The sequence below is a fragment of the Rhinopithecus roxellana genome, chromosome 13 (genome assembly GCF_007565055.1).
Source record: "Rhinopithecus roxellana isolate Shanxi Qingling chromosome 13, ASM756505v1, whole genome shotgun sequence".
Taxonomy (NCBI): Eukaryota; Metazoa; Chordata; class Mammalia; order Primates; family Cercopithecidae; genus Rhinopithecus; species Rhinopithecus roxellana.
This window is the reverse complement of record NC_044561.1, coordinates 99,336,813-99,354,677: the sequence shown is the minus strand read 5'-3', so window position 1 is coordinate 99,354,677 and position 17,865 is coordinate 99,336,813. Positions and strand designations below refer to the sequence as shown.

The window sequence follows — 17,865 nt, the reverse complement described above, 5'->3', positions numbered from 1 at the left end:
ACCATCAGTTCTGGGAATTACCCACCCCTTTCCTGGAAAACTCATGAATAGTCCACCACTTGTTTAGCATATAATCAAGAAGTAAAAATAAGTATGAGCCGCTGAGCAGCCCATGCTGCTGCTCTGCCTATGGAGTAGCCACTTTTATTCCTTTTTTCTTTTTTTCTGAGATGGAGTTGACCAGGTTGGAGTGCAATGGTATGATCTTGGCTTACTGCAACCTCTGCCTCCTGGGTTCAAGTGATTTTTCTGCCTCAGTCTTCTGTGTAGCTGGGATTACAGGTGCCTGCCACCACACCCGGCTAATTTTTTATATTTTTAGTAGAGACAGGGTTTCACCATGTTGGCCAGGCTTGTCTTGAACTCCTGACCTCAGGTGATTCACCCGCCTCGGCCTCTCAAAGTGCTGGGATTACAGGTATAAGCCACCGTGCCCAGCCTATTCCTTTACTTTCTTAATAAACTTGCCTTCACTTTACTTTATGGACTTGCCCTGAATTCTTTCTTGTGCAAGACCCAAGAACCTGCTCTTGGGGTCTCGATAGGGACCCCTTTCTGGTAACATGACCAACTTTCACTCTGCTTAGAGACCCTCTGCAAACCCAAGGCTGCTGTTGAAAGAGGTCTTGCTCTTCCCTGTCCCAGAGGCCAATGTTCAATTCTTTGACACTGCGGTCTGCCCCCTTACTGACCACTGATTTGACAGATGGCCCCTACCTCTGCCAGAAGACAGTGAGGGCTGTCTCCTGGTGTCCCCAGCTTTGGGGCAGCCAGTGTGCTGCCAAGTGGAGCCCTCTTTGGAGTATGCAACATTCTGTCAGCACCCAACATGCTCCCAGCCATAAACTTCCCTTCCTGTGCCTCCAGGGAGGCCAGGCCTGAAAGCCCAGAACCTGCTGTAGACTCACGGTGTGAAATGTCTGCTTCCAGGCTGTAATACTGGCTGCCTTTTTAACTCTGTAAAACTTGGGTGAGATGCCTGAAACTGTGGGTGACCTTTACAGATAGACTACCTGCCTAGTAAAGAATGGAAACTTTGGGCTCGAAATATTGGTCTATGTGGCCCCAGCAGCTGGGTCATCCAGTTCAGAGCACCCCAGACACCCCAGTGTATTGTCTAACTCACTGTCCTCCCAAGGGTCCAGTGGGCCACAACCATCACCCCCATGCTGGTTGGATGTATGTGGTTGATACTATCCAGCTGAAGACTGAAATGCCTGCAATCTCATGGGAATGTGACAAGTAGGAATATGACATTTTACTCAGAGCTAACAAGCGTGGTTCCTAGGTACGGGTTCTTTTCCTAGCCATGTACAGCTATCTACTCGGGCTTGTATATCTTTTCATGTAAAGTTATGTTTCACCCATTTACCTGATGGCCGCCTTCCTCACTGAGGCCCTCAGAGCATCACATAAGCATCTGGGGAGACTGACAAAGGGACAATCTGTGCTTAGGATTACTATTTGGTTCACAAGATTGATCATGTGAGTTTTAAAACCTAACAACCCCCTCCAGGTCCTTTGGTCATGCTAAAACTCCCAGCAGACAGCAGCCATCAGTTAAGGAGTCAGTTAAGTTGAAACTAGAAAGGCGAATGTAGACCCAATCTATTCCGTTGCGGGTCTTTAGTTCTTGACAGACTTTAGGGGAAAAAAGTAGTTTTTTTTTTTTTTTTTTTTTTTTTTTTTTTTTTTTTTTTTTTAATGGGTTATGAGCTAAAGAGGGACAGTTTGCACAGTTTGGACAAAATAGAAGTACTCTTACCAATAAATATGTCTCAAAATGACAAATAAAGCTCTCCAATTGGTGGCTCGGAACCCCAGCAAGAAGTGATGGGCACAGGCACGATGAGCTATGTACAGAGTGTAAACAGTAAGGCCCTTGAGGGGAAGTAATAAGGGCTAGGGCCAGGTGATGGGGTGTGCACGGAGGAGCCTGGGTGGTGGAGAGTGGGCCCATGGATAAATACAACAGGCTTGTATGACGGCCATACAATCTACCACCAAAGCTTGTGTGGTGGTGGTAGGTCCACTGGGTTCCTCCAGTCGGCAGTAAGAAGGAGAAATTTGTCCATTGAGGAGCCCTGGTCCCACTGACTTTTTCCCTAAGGGAGGCACTGGGGTAGCCGGCCAAAGCTTCTGTGCCCATTCCCCAGAAGGGGAGGGGCAGGCCTTCCTGGCCATGCTTGGGGCTGTCTACTCAGGGTTCAGGGCATGGAGGATGGGGCAGTGTTTCTCAAATAGGGATTGGGAGCAAATGGCCCCACGGAGCCCGCAGCCCCTCCCTTCTAAGAAAAGAGTTCCGGGCACCTGAGACCAGCAGGGGGCTCCATTACTTTTCACCTTTCAAGGGCTCCAGCCTCAAGCTCCACCCAGTTCCTAAGGGATGCCACAGAGCAGCTGCCCTGATCAGTTTCCGAGTCTCCGATTTGCACGGAGTCTCTTGGAAAAACGCCAGCCTCCCTCTCTAGTCCCCCTTACCCACAAGCCCAGCACACTCCGCCGCCTAGCTCTGGGGTCCTTAAATATCAGTCTCCCGCAGGTTACTGTAGTCGACCAATTCGTAGGCCTGGCAGGCGGGGCCCTCGGCCACCTCGTGGGGGACGCCTAGGGACACGGCCTCCACCTCTGAGCGCTGGGAGCACGCTGCCTCTGCGCGCTGCCCGCCCCCGACGCGGATCTTGTGCGACAGGCTGGAGACTTTGGCGCGCAGCTGGGTGGTTGGTCTCCGGAGAGGCCCCAGCAGCCTCCACTCGCGGAAGGCGCTGGGTGGCTTTCGACGACTGGCCACCGGAGCCTGCATCTCCGGCGTGCCTGGGGGGTGGGGGTCGGGGAGCGCGGTGAGGGCCAGCGGCGCTCCGGGAGGCGCGTCGCCCGAGCTCCGGGTGCAATCCTGGCGCAGGCCGCTGGTGGAGGCCCGCCAGTGGTGGCCGTAGACACGCCAGAGAGGGCGGCGGCGCCGGCGACGACGGCACTGGCAGCGCAGGAGACGGAGGAAGGCGCGCTTGAACTCGCGGCTGGAACAGGGGTAGATGAGAGGGTTCACGCAGCTGTTGAAGTAGCCGAGCCAGAAGATGACCTTGAAGACGCCCTCCGATGGCTTCAGCTGCGGGAACAAGGAGCCTGTAGGGAGCAGAGACCGATACTGGTTAGCTGCTTGGGGAGGGGGAGGCCAGGCGGCTCTGGGCGCAAAGGGGAGATCCTTCAGTAGCCTTGGCTGAGTCATTGACTAGGAGTTGTCAAGGGATCCATGCTGTAAATCAGGAGGTCCATGAACTTGGATAGAGAAAAATAATAATTGTTTTCACTCACCTCTACCTGATATTGAAGATTACCTTCAATGAATGTAGGCAACAAACCAGAGTAGTTAGACAAAACCAAGTGCAATTGCTGTTTTTGTAGCTCAAAACCGGTTCAATATTGGCAGTTTCGTATTATGAGACAAAGTAACAAACATAGCCATGTTTGCTCATTTCTGCGTGCCAGCATAATTTCACAAAGTCCCCGACTCTGTGACAAAGTACGGCTGTCTGGAAAGATGCGTTGAAGATAAAATAGGATAGAACATATGCCCCCGCCTCCCTGCCACATCTCTTGTCTGAGTCACTATATTCCTGAAATGATAAATGACCCTAGTTCTTGCCTCTTCCTACACAGAAGATAACGTCTGACTAGGTTAGTAATTACGCTGCTATGAACAGATATACTCTTACACCCAAAACTCAATATAATTCTGCTTTAATAGAACTTCTGAACAAGTTCAATATAATTTTGTACATATGGAAACCCCACCACCTATATATAAACAGTAGATTAAAATACGGTGCTGGAGCAGTCTGATATAACCTTTCTGAAGGGCTGGGCTACAGGGCTTAGTCTATAGTCCTCAATAACACTTCTAAATAAAACTAATGTTAACTTTTAAAAGCTTTTTTTCTTTAACTGATAATATGATTCAAACGAATATTAGCAGTCCCCACAGATATTTTCCTATCACTTTCAGTTGTTGCAGATGTTTTGAAATACTCTCTACGCTCACTTTTGGGAAGTGACAGTCATTAGAATGCACCACAGATCTTGTTTTTTTTTTTTTAGACCCACAGAGTCAATTTATTTGTGATAAAGGTACAAAGATAATTCAGTAGAGAAAGGGTAGTCTTTTCATTTGTCTTTTCAACAAATGATCCAGAACAATTGAACTAGATCTTGTTATGTAATACCTTAATGCAGAAGCATAGTCATTACCAAGTCATGCATTTCCTGTAAAAATATTTTGACGGCTTTTCCAATAACATCAGTTTCATTTGTAATCTTTTGTATTTTGTTTTATGCTTTTGAAAGCATGACTCTGAGAAGGGACCCATATGCTTCCCCAGGTGCTTAAGTAGTCTGCAACAAAAAGGGGTAAGAACCTTCGAATTAAATGTTGGCCAAGGTTTGCTCCCTGCCAGGTGCTGTGCTGGGTTCACACACACGACGAGGCATTACACATGGCCCTTATTTCCTAGCTAGTATGTGAATCAATATCTTTGAGATGCAGGTGGGGTGATGCTGGTGGTGGTGCTCAGTGTAGACAGTCCCTGACTTTTGATGGTTTGACTTAATTTTTTGACTTTACAATGGTGCAGAAGTGATATGCGTTCAGTAGAAACCATACTTCAAGTACCCAAACAACCATCCTGTTTTTCACTTTCAACATAGTAGTTAATAAATTACATGAGATATGCAACACTTTATTATAAAATAGGTTTTGTGCTAGATGATTTTGCCCAACTGTAGGTGAATATAAGTGTTCTGAGTGTGTTTAAGATAGACTAGGGTAAGCTATGATGTTCGGTAAGTTATATGTATTAAATGCATTTTGACCTATGATATTTTCAATTTATGACAGGTTTAACAGGACATAACCCCCATTGTAGCTCCCCATTGCCACTCTGTGTGCATGTAGGGTGGCAGCCACAGGCTCAGAGACAGCTTAGGGGTTTTAGAGGATGTACAAGAGTCAGCTAGGATGAGGCAGGGCAGAGGGTATTACAGGTGGAAGGGACAGGTGGGCAAGAAAATACCAAGTTTGGGTCCTGGGAATATCCTATAGGATAAACTCAGAAAATCTCATTTGGGACAAATAGTGAAGGGGCTTACATGCTGTGAAGTTCAGCTTTTATTTTGTGGATGCTTACAAGCCATGAATATTTTTAAGCAGGTGAGAGATAGAGCCTGGAATTAAGCCTCCATAAACACACTGCTCATGGGCTGTTGAAATGCAGGGCAATGGGGCTGTTCCAGTGGAAGTGGTCAGGAAAGGCTCCTGGGATGGCTTTGAAAAAGGATAGTGCCAGGCAGGGTGGGGCAGGGACACTAGGATCTGAGTTGTGCCAGGAAGACCCTCCTTTCCACAAACATCTCCCCTGACATCCCTACCATGGACCCAGAAAAGGTCATTTTTCCAGAAAGGCACATGACCAAATGCAAAGGTACGAACCAGGCAGCAGAGGCCACTTTTTCATCCTCACCCTCAGCAGCAGTAGGGGTAAGAGAGCAGGGGGCCAGGGGTATTCCCTCCTGGATAGAGGCTGCAGATGCCTGTGAGACCAAGCAGGCCAGGGGTGGGGGGGGTCCTTGACAAATTATGGGACCTTCTCTCTCTTCCTCTTGCCTTCAAAGAAAAAAGAACAGGGATCCCTACTGAGGAGGCAGAGGCACCATTCCCCTCTCTTCGACCTGGGGATTATTAACTTTACTGATCACTCCTCCTCCCACTATACAGGGACAGTTTCTGGTGCTAAGAGACACTGCAGGGGAAGAGGAGGGTCTCATAGCATCATGGCACAGGCTTCTCAAACCTTGGTCATGTGGCCCTGAGCAACTTATGTGGCCATCTAAGTTTTTTTTTTTTTTTTTTTTTTTTTTTTTTTAGATGGAGTCTCGCTCTGTCGCCCAGGCTGGAGGACACTGGTGCGATCTTGGCTCACTGCAATCTCCGCCTCCTGGGTTCAAGCAGTCCTCCTGCCTCAGCCTCCTGAGTAGCTGGGACACGCCACCATGCCTGGGTAATTTTTGTATTTTTAGTAGAGTCGGGGTTTCACCATGTTGGTCAGGCTAGTCTCCAACTCCTGACCTTGTGATCTGCTTGCCTCAGCCTCCCAAAGTGCTGGGATTACAAGTGTGAGTCACTGTGCCTGGCCCATCTAAGTCTTACTTTCCTTTTAATATTATTTTTCTAGAAGGAATTTTGTGAAGATTCATATATTTTAGGTCCCAGCACTTAGCAGGTTCTTAAAAAGTATTGGTACCTATTACTTTTTTTTTTTTTTTTTTTTTTTTTTTTTTTTTGAGACAGGGTTTCTCTCCCATCACCCAGGCTGGACTTCGGTGGCACGCTCTTGGCTCATTACAACCTCCTCCTCCTAGACTGAAGCGATCCCCCTGCCTCGGCCTCCTGAGTAGCCGGGACTACAGGCATGCACCATCACACCTGGCTAATTTTTGTATTTACAGTAGTGTTTTGCCATATTGGCCAGGCTGGTCTTGAACTACTGACCTCAAGTGATCTGCCTGCCTCAGCCTTCCAAAGTGCTGGGATTACAGGTGTGAGCCACTGTGCCTGGCCTATTAGTATCTATTACTTACCCCCATTTCTGTGGCTTTTGAGTGAAGAGACCTCAGATCTGGGAAGGGACCCAGTTTCTAGCTCTGGAGAGTGGCCAGAAACAGCAGCTGAGACCTAGTGGGTTTAGGGGCCACTGGTGCATCAGTCAGGATGTGTGAAGGAGATTATTTTCCCTGGGAGAGGGGTTGGGGCGTCCCTGGAATGTGGGGGCCACTAGTGTTGACCTTAGCCTCCAGGAAAGTGGCCCTCAAGAACAGCATTGCTCAATGGCTGCGAAGTAAGACAGAGTGCTGAAAATAGCCTTCTGACTCAGGCTACAATTCTTTTATATTTAGCCCAGGATGACAAATCAGCGGACTATGCTTTTCAGTGGTGAGCCTGAAGCTGGCCAAAGAGCATTATTATTTGCATGGTTTTTATTCAGACTGGTGGGCAACATGGTATACTGTGGTATGGCGAGGTCACATAAACATTAATGTGGTAATTTATGCTCAATCAACCTGAAGTCTGCTGTGAGCAGGGAAGTCCTTACAGGAGAAGGAGCTGTAATACAAACTCAGCCTTTAACCCTCAAGGTTTTCCCACTGTATCCTGTTGAGGTTTTGTCTTACTTTGGGCTCTCCCAGAGCAGACTGACAAGAATAGAAATACAAGTTGTTAATTTGGGAGGTAAATAAAACAGCTTGAGTGGAGTGGGAAAAAGAGACAGGGAAGAGAAGGAAGCCAATAAAATGCGTATTATCAAGTTATTGATCACTGTGGGCAATGGGGTAGCTCTGGGTAGCTATGAAGAGGACAAACCTCAGTGTTCTCACACCAGTAGGGTAAGGGAGGTGGGTATTTATACGCCCATTCCCATCAGTCATTGTTTGGGCTGCTCCCTCTGGGTGTTAATTTTCCACACTTTCTGTCTGCCACATGAGTGTGCAGAGAAGTCCCTGGGCAAATAAATGCAGGCAGGTGCTTCAACAGAATTTGGCCCTCATGCACTAAAGCTCTGGGGGAGATGGGTGGGGAACCAGTGGCATCTGCCACAACTTTGTTTTATGTGCTCTCTGCCCACTGCATGTAGACATGTTGCCTGGAAATACAAACAATCTGTGTGTTGGGCTCCGGATTCCACAGGCAGTGGCTCTCAAGAGACTTCTCCTGTTCCGCTTACAGATGGCAGGTCTGAACTTTCACACCCGCCTCTGCCCACAGTGCTCCAATCCACCACCTACACCTCCCTGCACTTGCCCACTCTCTTGGCGGCACCCCTCAGCATTCTCTCATGGGCCCACAGCCTCATGCAGGGATCTCTGGGAGTCAGAAGGACAACTGGGCGTTTCCTTCGCTGTGGCATACCATGAGTGTGAAATGGGGAACTGCCCCAAGACCCCTGAGCATGGGCACGTGGCTCACGGGCCTTGTTCTCTTGTGGCTCCAATGTCTCTCTGCAGTCCTCTGTCTTCATGTGCAACAGCCAAGTGGCCATGCTGAGTCATGCTGCACTCTGGCCACAAGGGGCTCCCCAGTTTTGCCTCTGGGCTCTTGCACATGATTATCCTGGAATGCCCTTCCTCTATATCTGGTAGTTCCAGCTCCAGTGGCACCTCCTTCTGGAATTCTCTCTTACGCCACCCGCTCCTGACCCAGCTGAGCTATTTTACTCCTCTCCCACCCGCAGAACATCACACTCCCTTTTAAGTGCCTAGAGCATTGTAGGTAATGATCCATTTCCTGTCTATTTCACCTGTAAAGGCTAAGCTCCCCCTACCATGCTTGGCATCTAGTAGGTACTTGATACATTCTTGGACTCTTTTCTGTGTATCCCATCTTGCAGCTCATCCATCACCAACTCCTGTTGGCTCCTAAGTCCCCTCTACTTTGTATCACCTTCGTGTTACTACCTTAGTCCAGGCTACCATCGTTGTCTACCTGCAGTGCCTCTTTCTTTTCCCTCCTTCCTTCCCTTCCTCCCTTCCTTCCTTCCTCCCTCCCTCCCTCCCTCCCTCCCTTCCTTCCTTCCTTCCTTTCTCTCTTTTTTTTTTTTTTTGACATGGGGGTTTCACCATGTTGGCCAGGCTGGTCTCCAACTCTTGACCTCAGGTGATCCGCCTCAGCCTCGGCCTCCCAAAGTGCTGGGATTGCAGGCATGAGCCACTGCTCTGGGCCCCTGTAGTGCCTTTCTAAGCAGGCTTACTGCTCCTGCCTTGTGCCCCCAAAGCTTGCTCTCTATACACAGCTGGGGATCCTTTTAAAATACAAGCCTGAGCATTTCATTTCTTCACTTAAAACCCATTAGCCACTGAGTGCAACTTCCTGTCTTCTCTCTCTCTTCCTTATCTGTACTTTGACCTCCTGCCAACTCCTTGGATTCCTCCTGTCATCTCCTTCTCTGCTTAGCTGAGACTCCTACTCACCAGCACCTCAACTGTTCTCTTTTCCACCACCCCACCTCCTCATCCTTCTGGATGTAGGGAGACTCATCTAGCCTGATCCTGACTCTGGAGCAATTTAACCGCTCCCTGAACACACTTGGGGTCTCCAACCTCAGCTCTATGTCCCATATTTCCAGTGATCTAGGCTCCTGTCCTCTGCCAGTTCTCTCCCTTTTCCTGTACCGGCTCTTTACTGCATTGCAGGTAGACAATGATGGGAGTGTTGATCAAGGTGGCATTAAGGAGGTGGCACAAAGTTGGGGGGATTTGGCAGCCAAAAGGAGTTGCTAATGGATGAGGTGCAAGGTGTGATACAAACAGAAGAGTCCAAGAATGTATGAGGTACCTACTACGTGGCAAGAATGTATGAGGTACCTACTACGTGGCAAGAATGTATGAGGTACCTACTACGTGGCAAGAATGTATGAGGTACCTACTACGTGGCAAGCATGGTGTGGGGAGCTTAGTCTTAAGAGGTGAAATAGAGAGGAAACATAGAGTTACCTACAGTGTAGCCTTTCCTATACCAAATCTTTACCCCTCTCTCCAAGCCTTGCAGCCTGCCCCCTCCTTCTTCTCCGGAGCAGTTAATCTTACCTCCTGTTTCACAGGGAAAGCAGAGGCCACAAAAACTAGGCACTCGCCCCGCCTTCCTCACCTCTCATCTTCTTTGGTAAGGAAGGGATATCTCCTCCCACCCAAGGTTAGTGTCCCTACTTGTATGGTGGAGCCCTCAATCCTTAAGCCACCCATGAGCCTGCCTTGGTTATAGCTGCTGCCTCTCTGCTGGCTTCCTGGCTACCACCTTGTTCTCTCCACCTCTCCAGCCCTCACCTACAGTCTCCTCGTCCCCACCTGACCTCACTCTTTGCTCTGATGCTTTACCCCACATGTTCCACCCCTCCCAGGCCTTCAACCTGCGGACACTGCCCTCATTCTCCTGGGTGCCGCTCATCTCATCTGTGGCTTCCAGGATGACAGCCTCTTGGTTTTTCCTACTCCTTGTCAGTTTCCTTGCTGCTCCTTCCTCACATCCTCACTGCTAAAATGTAGGAGTGCCTCATTTAGTCTTGCAGTTTCCTGTCTTTGCATTCTCCTGTCAATGTCATCCAGGTTCACGGTGTTAAATAGTGACTTTACAGCTCAGACCTCTCTCCTTAATTCCAGACTCATAGATCCAGCTGTCTCCTAGACATCTCCATTTGGGTGTCTAGTGGATCTCACACTTATCCTGTCCTCATGAAGCTTACATTTCATTGGGGAAGACAGGAAATAAACAGGATAAACAAGGAAAATGTAAAGGTATCAAAGGGTAAAGGTATACTAGGAGAAAAAAATGAAGTGGGAAGGAAGATAGGAGGTGAATGTGCCTGTGATATGTGGCTGGGAGTGGTGGTATAAATTCTGGATAAGGTGGCCAGGAAAGTCCTGATGAGAATGTGACGTTTGAGTAAAGAGCTGAATGAAGTGAGTGAATGAGGTATATGGAGATCTGGGGAGGAACATTCCAGCAGAGGAAACAGCAAGTGCAAAGGCCCTGAGGTGGCCCTGGTATGTTTGCAGAATGATGACAAGGTTGGTGTGAACAGAATGCAGTGACTGAGGGCAGAGAGGAAGCAGACGAGGTTAGAACTCAATCACCCACCCTCAATGTGCCCTCCCACCCTGTCTGAGACACCATCATCACTTCCCATGATGAATCCAGTAGCCCCCTCACTGCTTGTGCCCCTGCCCCCTGAATCTTTTCTCAACCTGGCAGTTAGAAAGATTTAAAAGACTGGTCATGTCACTCCTCTGCTCAGAACCCTCCAACAGCTCATCTGCCTTCTCCTGGCAAAAGCCTATGACCTACACAGCTCAACATGTGCCCCCAAATCTCTCCTCTCCTCTCCTTCCCCTGTCTACTCTGTTCCAGCCACACTGCCTTCCCTGTTGCTTTTTGGACATGCCAGATGCACACCCACCTTGGACCTCTGCACGTTTTCCCCAGAATTTTCTTCCTCCAATATGCACGTGATTCATACCCTCACCTTTGTGATGAGATCATGCTGAATTCATCTTTATAATTGCAATATCCCCCAACTCTGTGCTCCCTGCCTGGCTCAGCTTGCTCTGTTGTGCCTCATGGTACTTGTCACCCTGTGTCCTATTTGAGTCACGATTCATATGTCTGTTGTCTATCTCCCTGCAATGAACATCCCTGGGGTGGGGCTGGGGTCTGTTTTGCTTGGTGCTGCATTCCCATTGCCAAGAAGACCTCAGAGGCATATCAAGCACACAGCAGGTGCACAATACTTGCTGAGTTTGCTGAATGAATCCCTCCTCTGTATCCTACACATCCAACTGGTCACCACATCCTGTGCGGTAGATGTCCTTTTTCGCAGGTCCCCCGCGCACTTGACCATGTTCGTTAAGCCTTGGCTTGCTCTGTCATTTCATTTTGCTTAGGTGGCGGCAGCAGCCCCTGACAGCCCCTGGTCTCACAGCCCCTGGCCTCAAACCATATCCTTTCCACTCTGCACACAGCTGCTGGGAGACTTTTCCTTAAAAGCTGGTTTCTCTCCTTTCCCTTCTGAAAACTGGCAGTGGCTTCCGGTGGCTCAGAGGAATCAATGGAAACATGTTGCTGCCCACAAGGAAACACAACGTTTCTAGGGCTAGTGCTGTCTTTGTCCTGTCTTCCCCCAAATTCAGCCACGTTAAGCCCCAAGCAGATCCTCCCACACAGCTGGGCTCCTTCTGCCTTTCTGCCAGGACTTGCTGCTCCCAGGAGCCTCCTCCCCAAGTCCCTGCAGCCCCAGGTCAGATGTCTCCCCACCCAGCCTGGCTCAGCTGTCCTTTCCCATGCAACTACAGGTTCAATCAATTTGCTATTGCTCCATCTACTCTATGTGACTCTTGGTTTCTTGAAGGCAGGGATGGGATTTTCCTTCCTTCCTTCCTTCCTTCCTTCCTTCCTTCCTTCCTTCCTTCCTTCCTTCCTTCCTTCCTTCCTTCCTTCCTTCCTTTTCTTTTTTAAGTTTTTACAGACTGGGTCTTGCTGTCACCCAGGTTGGAGTGTAGTGGTGCAATCACGGCTCACTGAACTCCTGGGCTCAAGTGAGCCTCTTGCCTCAGCCTTCCAATTAGTTGGGACTACACACACGTGCCACTGCACCTGGCTAATTGTTATTATTATTATTATTATTATTTTGTAAAGACAGGGTCTTGCTATGTTTCCTAGGCTAGTCTTGAAACCCTGGCCTCAAGTGATCCTCCCGCCTCAGCCTCCCAAAGTGCTGGGATTCCAGGAGTAAGACACCGTGTCTGGCCTGAAAAATTTTCTAAAAGGCATGTTTTTGCACTGTCCAATATGTTTTTCTTTTTATCCCAGCCTCTAGCACAAGTGCCTGACTCAAACGAAGCAGGAACTCTGAAATATCTGTTGAATGAACAAGTAAATGGCACTTGAATAGGTGGCCTCTAATGTGCAGAGGAAGGAAAAGGGAGCTGATGCTTTCCGAGTGTTCAGTACCTTCTAGGCACCATGCTGGGCCTTTTATGTAGTTCTCAATGAATCCTCATGGCATCCGGCTTTGCAGAACGATTCTAGTTACCCAGAGAGCAAGTAGCCCTTAGGGTCAGGACATGCATCTGAGTTGGTCTAGTCCTGAAGCTCCTGGTCCTCTCCTGACATCACTTAAACATAGAAACAGAACTCCCCTTGGGCTTCCAGGGGCACTGGGGTCAGGAGGCACAGCCACTCCCTTTGTTCTTCCTGGCAGCTGCCCCACCAGCGGTGAGCCCATACCACCTCTGGATTTTCTCTCTCTTTCTTCCTTTCTTCTTCCTTTCTTATTCCTTCTCCCCCCGCCTTCCTTCCTTCCTGTCTTTCTGTCTTTTTTTTTTTTTTTTTTGACAGAGTATTGCTCTCTTGCCCAGGCTAGAGTGCAATGGCGTGATCCCAGCTCACTGCAACCTCCGCCTCCCAGGTTCAAGCAACTCTCCTGCCTCAGCCTCCCAAGTAGCTGGGAAAACAGGCGCCCATTACCACACCTGGCTAATTTTTTGTATTTTCAGTAGAGATGGGGCTTTGCCATGTTGGCCGGGTTGGTCTTGAACTCCTGACTTCAGGTGATCCACCCGCCTTGGCCTCCTAAAATGCTGGGATTACAGGCATGAGCCACCGCGCCCGGCAGCCTCTGGGTTTTCACAAGGCTGGTCTATCGAGGAGGCTAGTCCTCCTCCTCTCTCTATAGGGGGCATTTCCCCTGGAGCTCAGCCTCCGCTCAGCCTAGAACCTTCTTCAAGGGTGTTCCTGTGGTTTCCTGCTCTGCTGGGGTTTGAGGGGGTGATAGCGGCTTCTGGAGCATGTGTGCTCGGAGCACGCTTCATTCTGCTTACACCAGGCCATGTGGCATTTGCTGGCCTGCATGTCCTCAAGGGCGCCTTGCAGGGCCTGCCACATCAGGTTCAGCTCCACGTCCATCCATCCAGACTGCTCAGAAGGGTTGGGGTGGTGCTTGCTAGCTGGAGAGAGTATCAGAATGACCCCAGACTCCTGGGAGGAACCCCAGAGAGCTACTTGGCCAACTCTTTCACCTCCTTCAAGTCTTTGCTCACAAAGTCTCTTTTATGCTTGAAGTCAGGTACTGTTGGTGCCCTGCCCAGGGCCCCCCAGGTGCTGTGTTTGCTGTCAGAGGCTGGCCGTTGTGCCTTCTCTGGACAACTGCCCTCAGTCAGTGGGAGCTGCTTCGACTGGATCCATGACACCTGCTTCCCAAGGGGACAGCCTGCAGCCAATGACAGCCAATGTGGTGATAGAGAAGGCTGGGTCCCTTGCCTCAGCACAGTCCTGTTCTGCCTTTCTTGCACCAGGGATCCCTGTGGGGTTGTGCTAAGGCCAAGCTTTGCCTCAACCACATCCTGGCTTTAGCTCTTCCCCTCTGGCTTCCTGCCCTCCCTCACAGGTGTCTCCTGAAATCCCTCTTTCAAAAAATTCCTAAGTGGGCACAGTGGTGCATGTCTGTAGTCCCAGCTACTTGGGAGGCTGAGGCGAGAGGACTGCTTAAGCCCAGGAGTTCAAACCCAGCCTGGGCAATTTAGGGAAACCCTGATTCTAAAAAATAAAATAAAATATTTATTTAAAAAAAAATCATCCAGGCTGGATATGGTGGCTCACGCACATAAATCCCAGCACTTTGGGAGGCTGAAGTAGGTGAATCTCTTTAGCCCAAGAGTTCCAGACTAGCCTGTGCAACATGGCAAAACTCCATCTCTATAAAAAAAATATAAAAATTAGCCAGGTGTGGTGCACACCTGTAGCCCCAGCTACTTGGGAGACTGAGGTGGGAGGATCACTTGAATATGGGAGGTTGAGGCTGCAATGAGCTATGATTGCACCACTGCACTCCAGTCTGGGCAACAGAGGTGGGTACATGCAGCCACCATGCAGGTGGCTGCATGTACCTGCCTTTTTTTGAGACCATGTCTCAAAAAGAAAAAAGATCACCCAGCACCATGAGATCTGTTAGAAAAAAACAAAATCCTTCAAGAAGAACCCCCATCTCAAACTCTGCTTCTAGGGAACCCGACCCAAGACATTCTTTGTCAGTGCATGGACACGTCTTCAAGTGTTTTTGCTTGATCCCCAAAACCTTGGGACCAGGGATTAGCCCTTAATGGCCATCATCACTCTTCTGCCCCCTGCTGGGGAAAGGTGGGGCCTGAGTGTACACGTTTGTGTTCATTTCTCCCCATTCAACAGGAGACTTGCAGTGGGGTGGGGGTGAGCATGGCTGCATGAACCCACCTCTGAGGAGACCCAGTAAGGACGCAGGGAGGAGATGGCCAAAAATAGCACTCCCACCTGCTCTTCTCTGTTTCTTGTTCTTGTTCTCCCATGTGGCAAGTTGCCATCCAGCTGGCTGGGCTGCTCCAGCCTGCCTTACCCATTCCCTGTATTGGGGTGCCCATGTCAGGAGTCTAACCTAATGTTTGGAGGACTGGGCATCCTCTGGTCAGAAGAAGTGGGGCCTCTCCTGTGTCAGCAAGAAAAGCCACTCTCTGGCGTATTGGCGGGGCCGACCTGGCCCACATATTGTTGGGGAAACTGAAGCAGGCGGTTGTTTACAGCCCAGATTATCATAAGCCAGTCCGTTTTCCTAAGGAACAGGAATGGCCAGGCCTGCAGGAGCTGCTGAGATGCTGCTAAGGCAGGGAGGGACATGGCTGGAGCCGAGCAACTGACTGGCCAAGGCTTGCTGAGGACAGACGGCGCTGAAGTCAAGGGGCGGACTGTGTGATTAATAGCACTCTTTTGGCATCACCAGAAGGAACTTGTTCTTGGCAGATTGACAGAATTCATAGCCAGCCTTGCTCCATAACTTGTAGACGACCATGAAATATCAGGCTGCACCTCAGCCTCCCCCATCTTCCTACCCTCTCCTCCACTGGGACTTTTCTATCCATAGTAAGCCATTCCCCTGGCCACAGAGATAGAGGAGTAAAAACACCCTATCCTTCTAGATATTCAGTCTCCTCCCACCCTGCCAGCAGGGCTAGGAGAGAAGGAATTCCTAGCCCCAGACTCCCTTCCTCTCCCACAGTTTGCTCAGCTGCTCACGCAATGGCCCTAATCTTGGAGCTCAGTAGCAGCCCTCCCCAGGAGAGGCTGGGACCTCTGTCCTTCATGGTCCTCTTTGCTACATTATAAAGGGTCAGCAAGCCTCTCTAATACAGTACACTTGAGCTGAGACCTGAAGACCCTGTGAGGGAGTGAGCCATGCATCTATTTGAGGAAAGAAAATTCCAGGCAGAGGGAAAAGCATGTGCAAAGGCCCTGAGGCAGCAGGGTGCCTGACAAGTTGGAGAGACACCCAGGAAGTTAGGACTGCCAAAGTGGAGAACGGGAGGAGGAGAGTGGTAAGAGATAAGGCCGTTTTGAAGGGAACACAATCATGGAAACCTGTTAGGAGGAGGTGACCTGGATACGGTCCAGATCTCAGATGGATTGTGAAGACTTGAAGGAGTGAGTCGAGGGCACCATGGGGCCTGCTGTGCCAAGCCAAGTCTCTTGCCTTCCTTGCATCACCAATTTTCTGTGGTGAGAGGTAACTGACAGGGTCCTCTCACTTGAGATGCACCAGGCGTAGGTCAGAAGTCCTTCTGTGCCCTTGTGTTTGCCTTGGGATCCTTGAGCTACCTGGGGCTGGCCCCTGACTCCCTTCTGTAGCTGAGGGGCAGGTGAAGGGAGGGCAGCTCCTAGAGCAATGGAGGCTGCCTGATGGAGCCCAAGTTAGGGAGATGAGCCACAGGCCTGTCCCGCATCCTCTTGCCTCCTGTAGGCCTCCACCACGTCCCACCCATTTCTCTTTGACTCTTTGTTTGCCTCCTCTTCTTCCTTCTCTCTTCCCACATTCCATCTTTCTCCCCCTTCTTTCTCCTCTTTGTTGTCACTTCTTAACTCACTTATTTCCTGATTTGTGGTTTTGGAATGGCCACAACCCAAGCTCTGAGTGACCAAGGCTGCAGTTCTGCCCCACGGCCAGGCTGGACCCTGATCCAAGCATGAGCCTCCCGGCTCTGGGGCCACACTGACAAATGGCTCCTGGGTGTGAGCAGAGCAGCACTAATAGCAGGGGAGAGAAGGTTCCCAGGCAGTGGCCGTGCTGTCCAGGAGTCCCAGCACTGAGCCGCCTGGGCTTTGCCTACTGGGCTGCACACTGACTTTCAGAGACTCAAGACCCTGTTCTCCTAGGTGACCAGTTACAAAGTGAGGGAAGTCCTACCCTCCAGCGTGCACAGGGTGCATGGCGGGGCTGGGGGGTGCACAGCAGGCCTGGGCTCAGGTGGGGGCAGAGATGGGCTTAGGGACTCAGAGACTTCCTCAGGGACTCTGGGGGTCTGCCAGGGCCTGGGAGAGGATCGGGCCATGCAGGAAGGGGCCATGTCCCATGGCAGTCCTCAAGATCCCCTCGTGGCCAGTATCCAAGACATGAAAGTGAGCCTGGGGGATATGTGTAGGGGCTGAGGGCTTCGGTGAGATGGAAAGCTGAACACGTGGCTTCTAGTTACGGCCCTTAACCCTGGCCCCAGCCCGACCTCTGACCCAGGCAAGAAATAACATGGACTCTGGGGCCAAAGTAGTTGGGTTACAATGCCGGATCTGACACTTATAAGCTGGGGGGACTTTGGTCATATTACTCAACCTCTCTGGTGCCTCAGTTTTCTCATCTGTAAATGGGGCTGCTAATAGCATTTACCTCATAGGACTGTTGGGGGATAAAATGATTCGAACAGCACCTGGCACGCAGGATATATGTGTTTGTGATTAGTTAATTAAGGTGGGAGAGTGGGAATGGGAAAAACAAAACAGACTGAGGGATGTTTGGGAGATTGGAGTGTCTGAGTGGGGCATGAGGAGGAGCTGAGGCTGATGCTCAGGTTCCTGACTTGGACTCCAGAGGACAGACAGAGATGGCATTTGCCAAGATGAAGAATTTGAGGGGAGTGGCAGGCTCGAGGGGAGAAGCAGAAAGGTGGGCCTAGAAGAGGAGGACAGTGTGGCTGGCGTGTGGGAGTGTGGTAGATGGAATAATGCCCCTAAGACGTCCAGACCTGTGAATGTCACTTTCCATGGCACAGGGATCCTGAGATGGGCTGATTGTCCTGGAGAATCCAGGTGGGCACAAAGGAATGACAAGACTCCTCAGACGGGAAGGAGGGAGGCAGGAGGCTCAGAGCCAGAGAGGGACAGGTGGCAACAGAAGCGGCAGTCGGACCATTCTGCGGATGGATGGAGGCAGGGCCACGAGCCGAGGCATCCAGTGGTCTCTAGAAGGTGGAAGGGGA

At 50.2% G+C, this 17,865-nt stretch overlaps 1 protein-coding gene across 1 annotated transcript in view; it reads right to left on the bottom strand.

The window, feature by feature from the left end:
* Positions 1–1,772: 1,772 nt before the first annotated feature.
* Positions 1,773–17,865, bottom strand: part of ADRA1D (adrenoceptor alpha 1D) — a 28,814-nt gene continuing 12,721 nt past the window's right edge. The window contains exon 2 of the mRNA XM_010378947.2: positions 1,773–3,123. Coding sequence (XP_010377249.2) covers positions 2,522–3,123 — 602 coding nt within the window. The 3' untranslated portion in view covers positions 1,773–2,521. The remainder of the gene's footprint in view (positions 3,124–17,865) is intronic.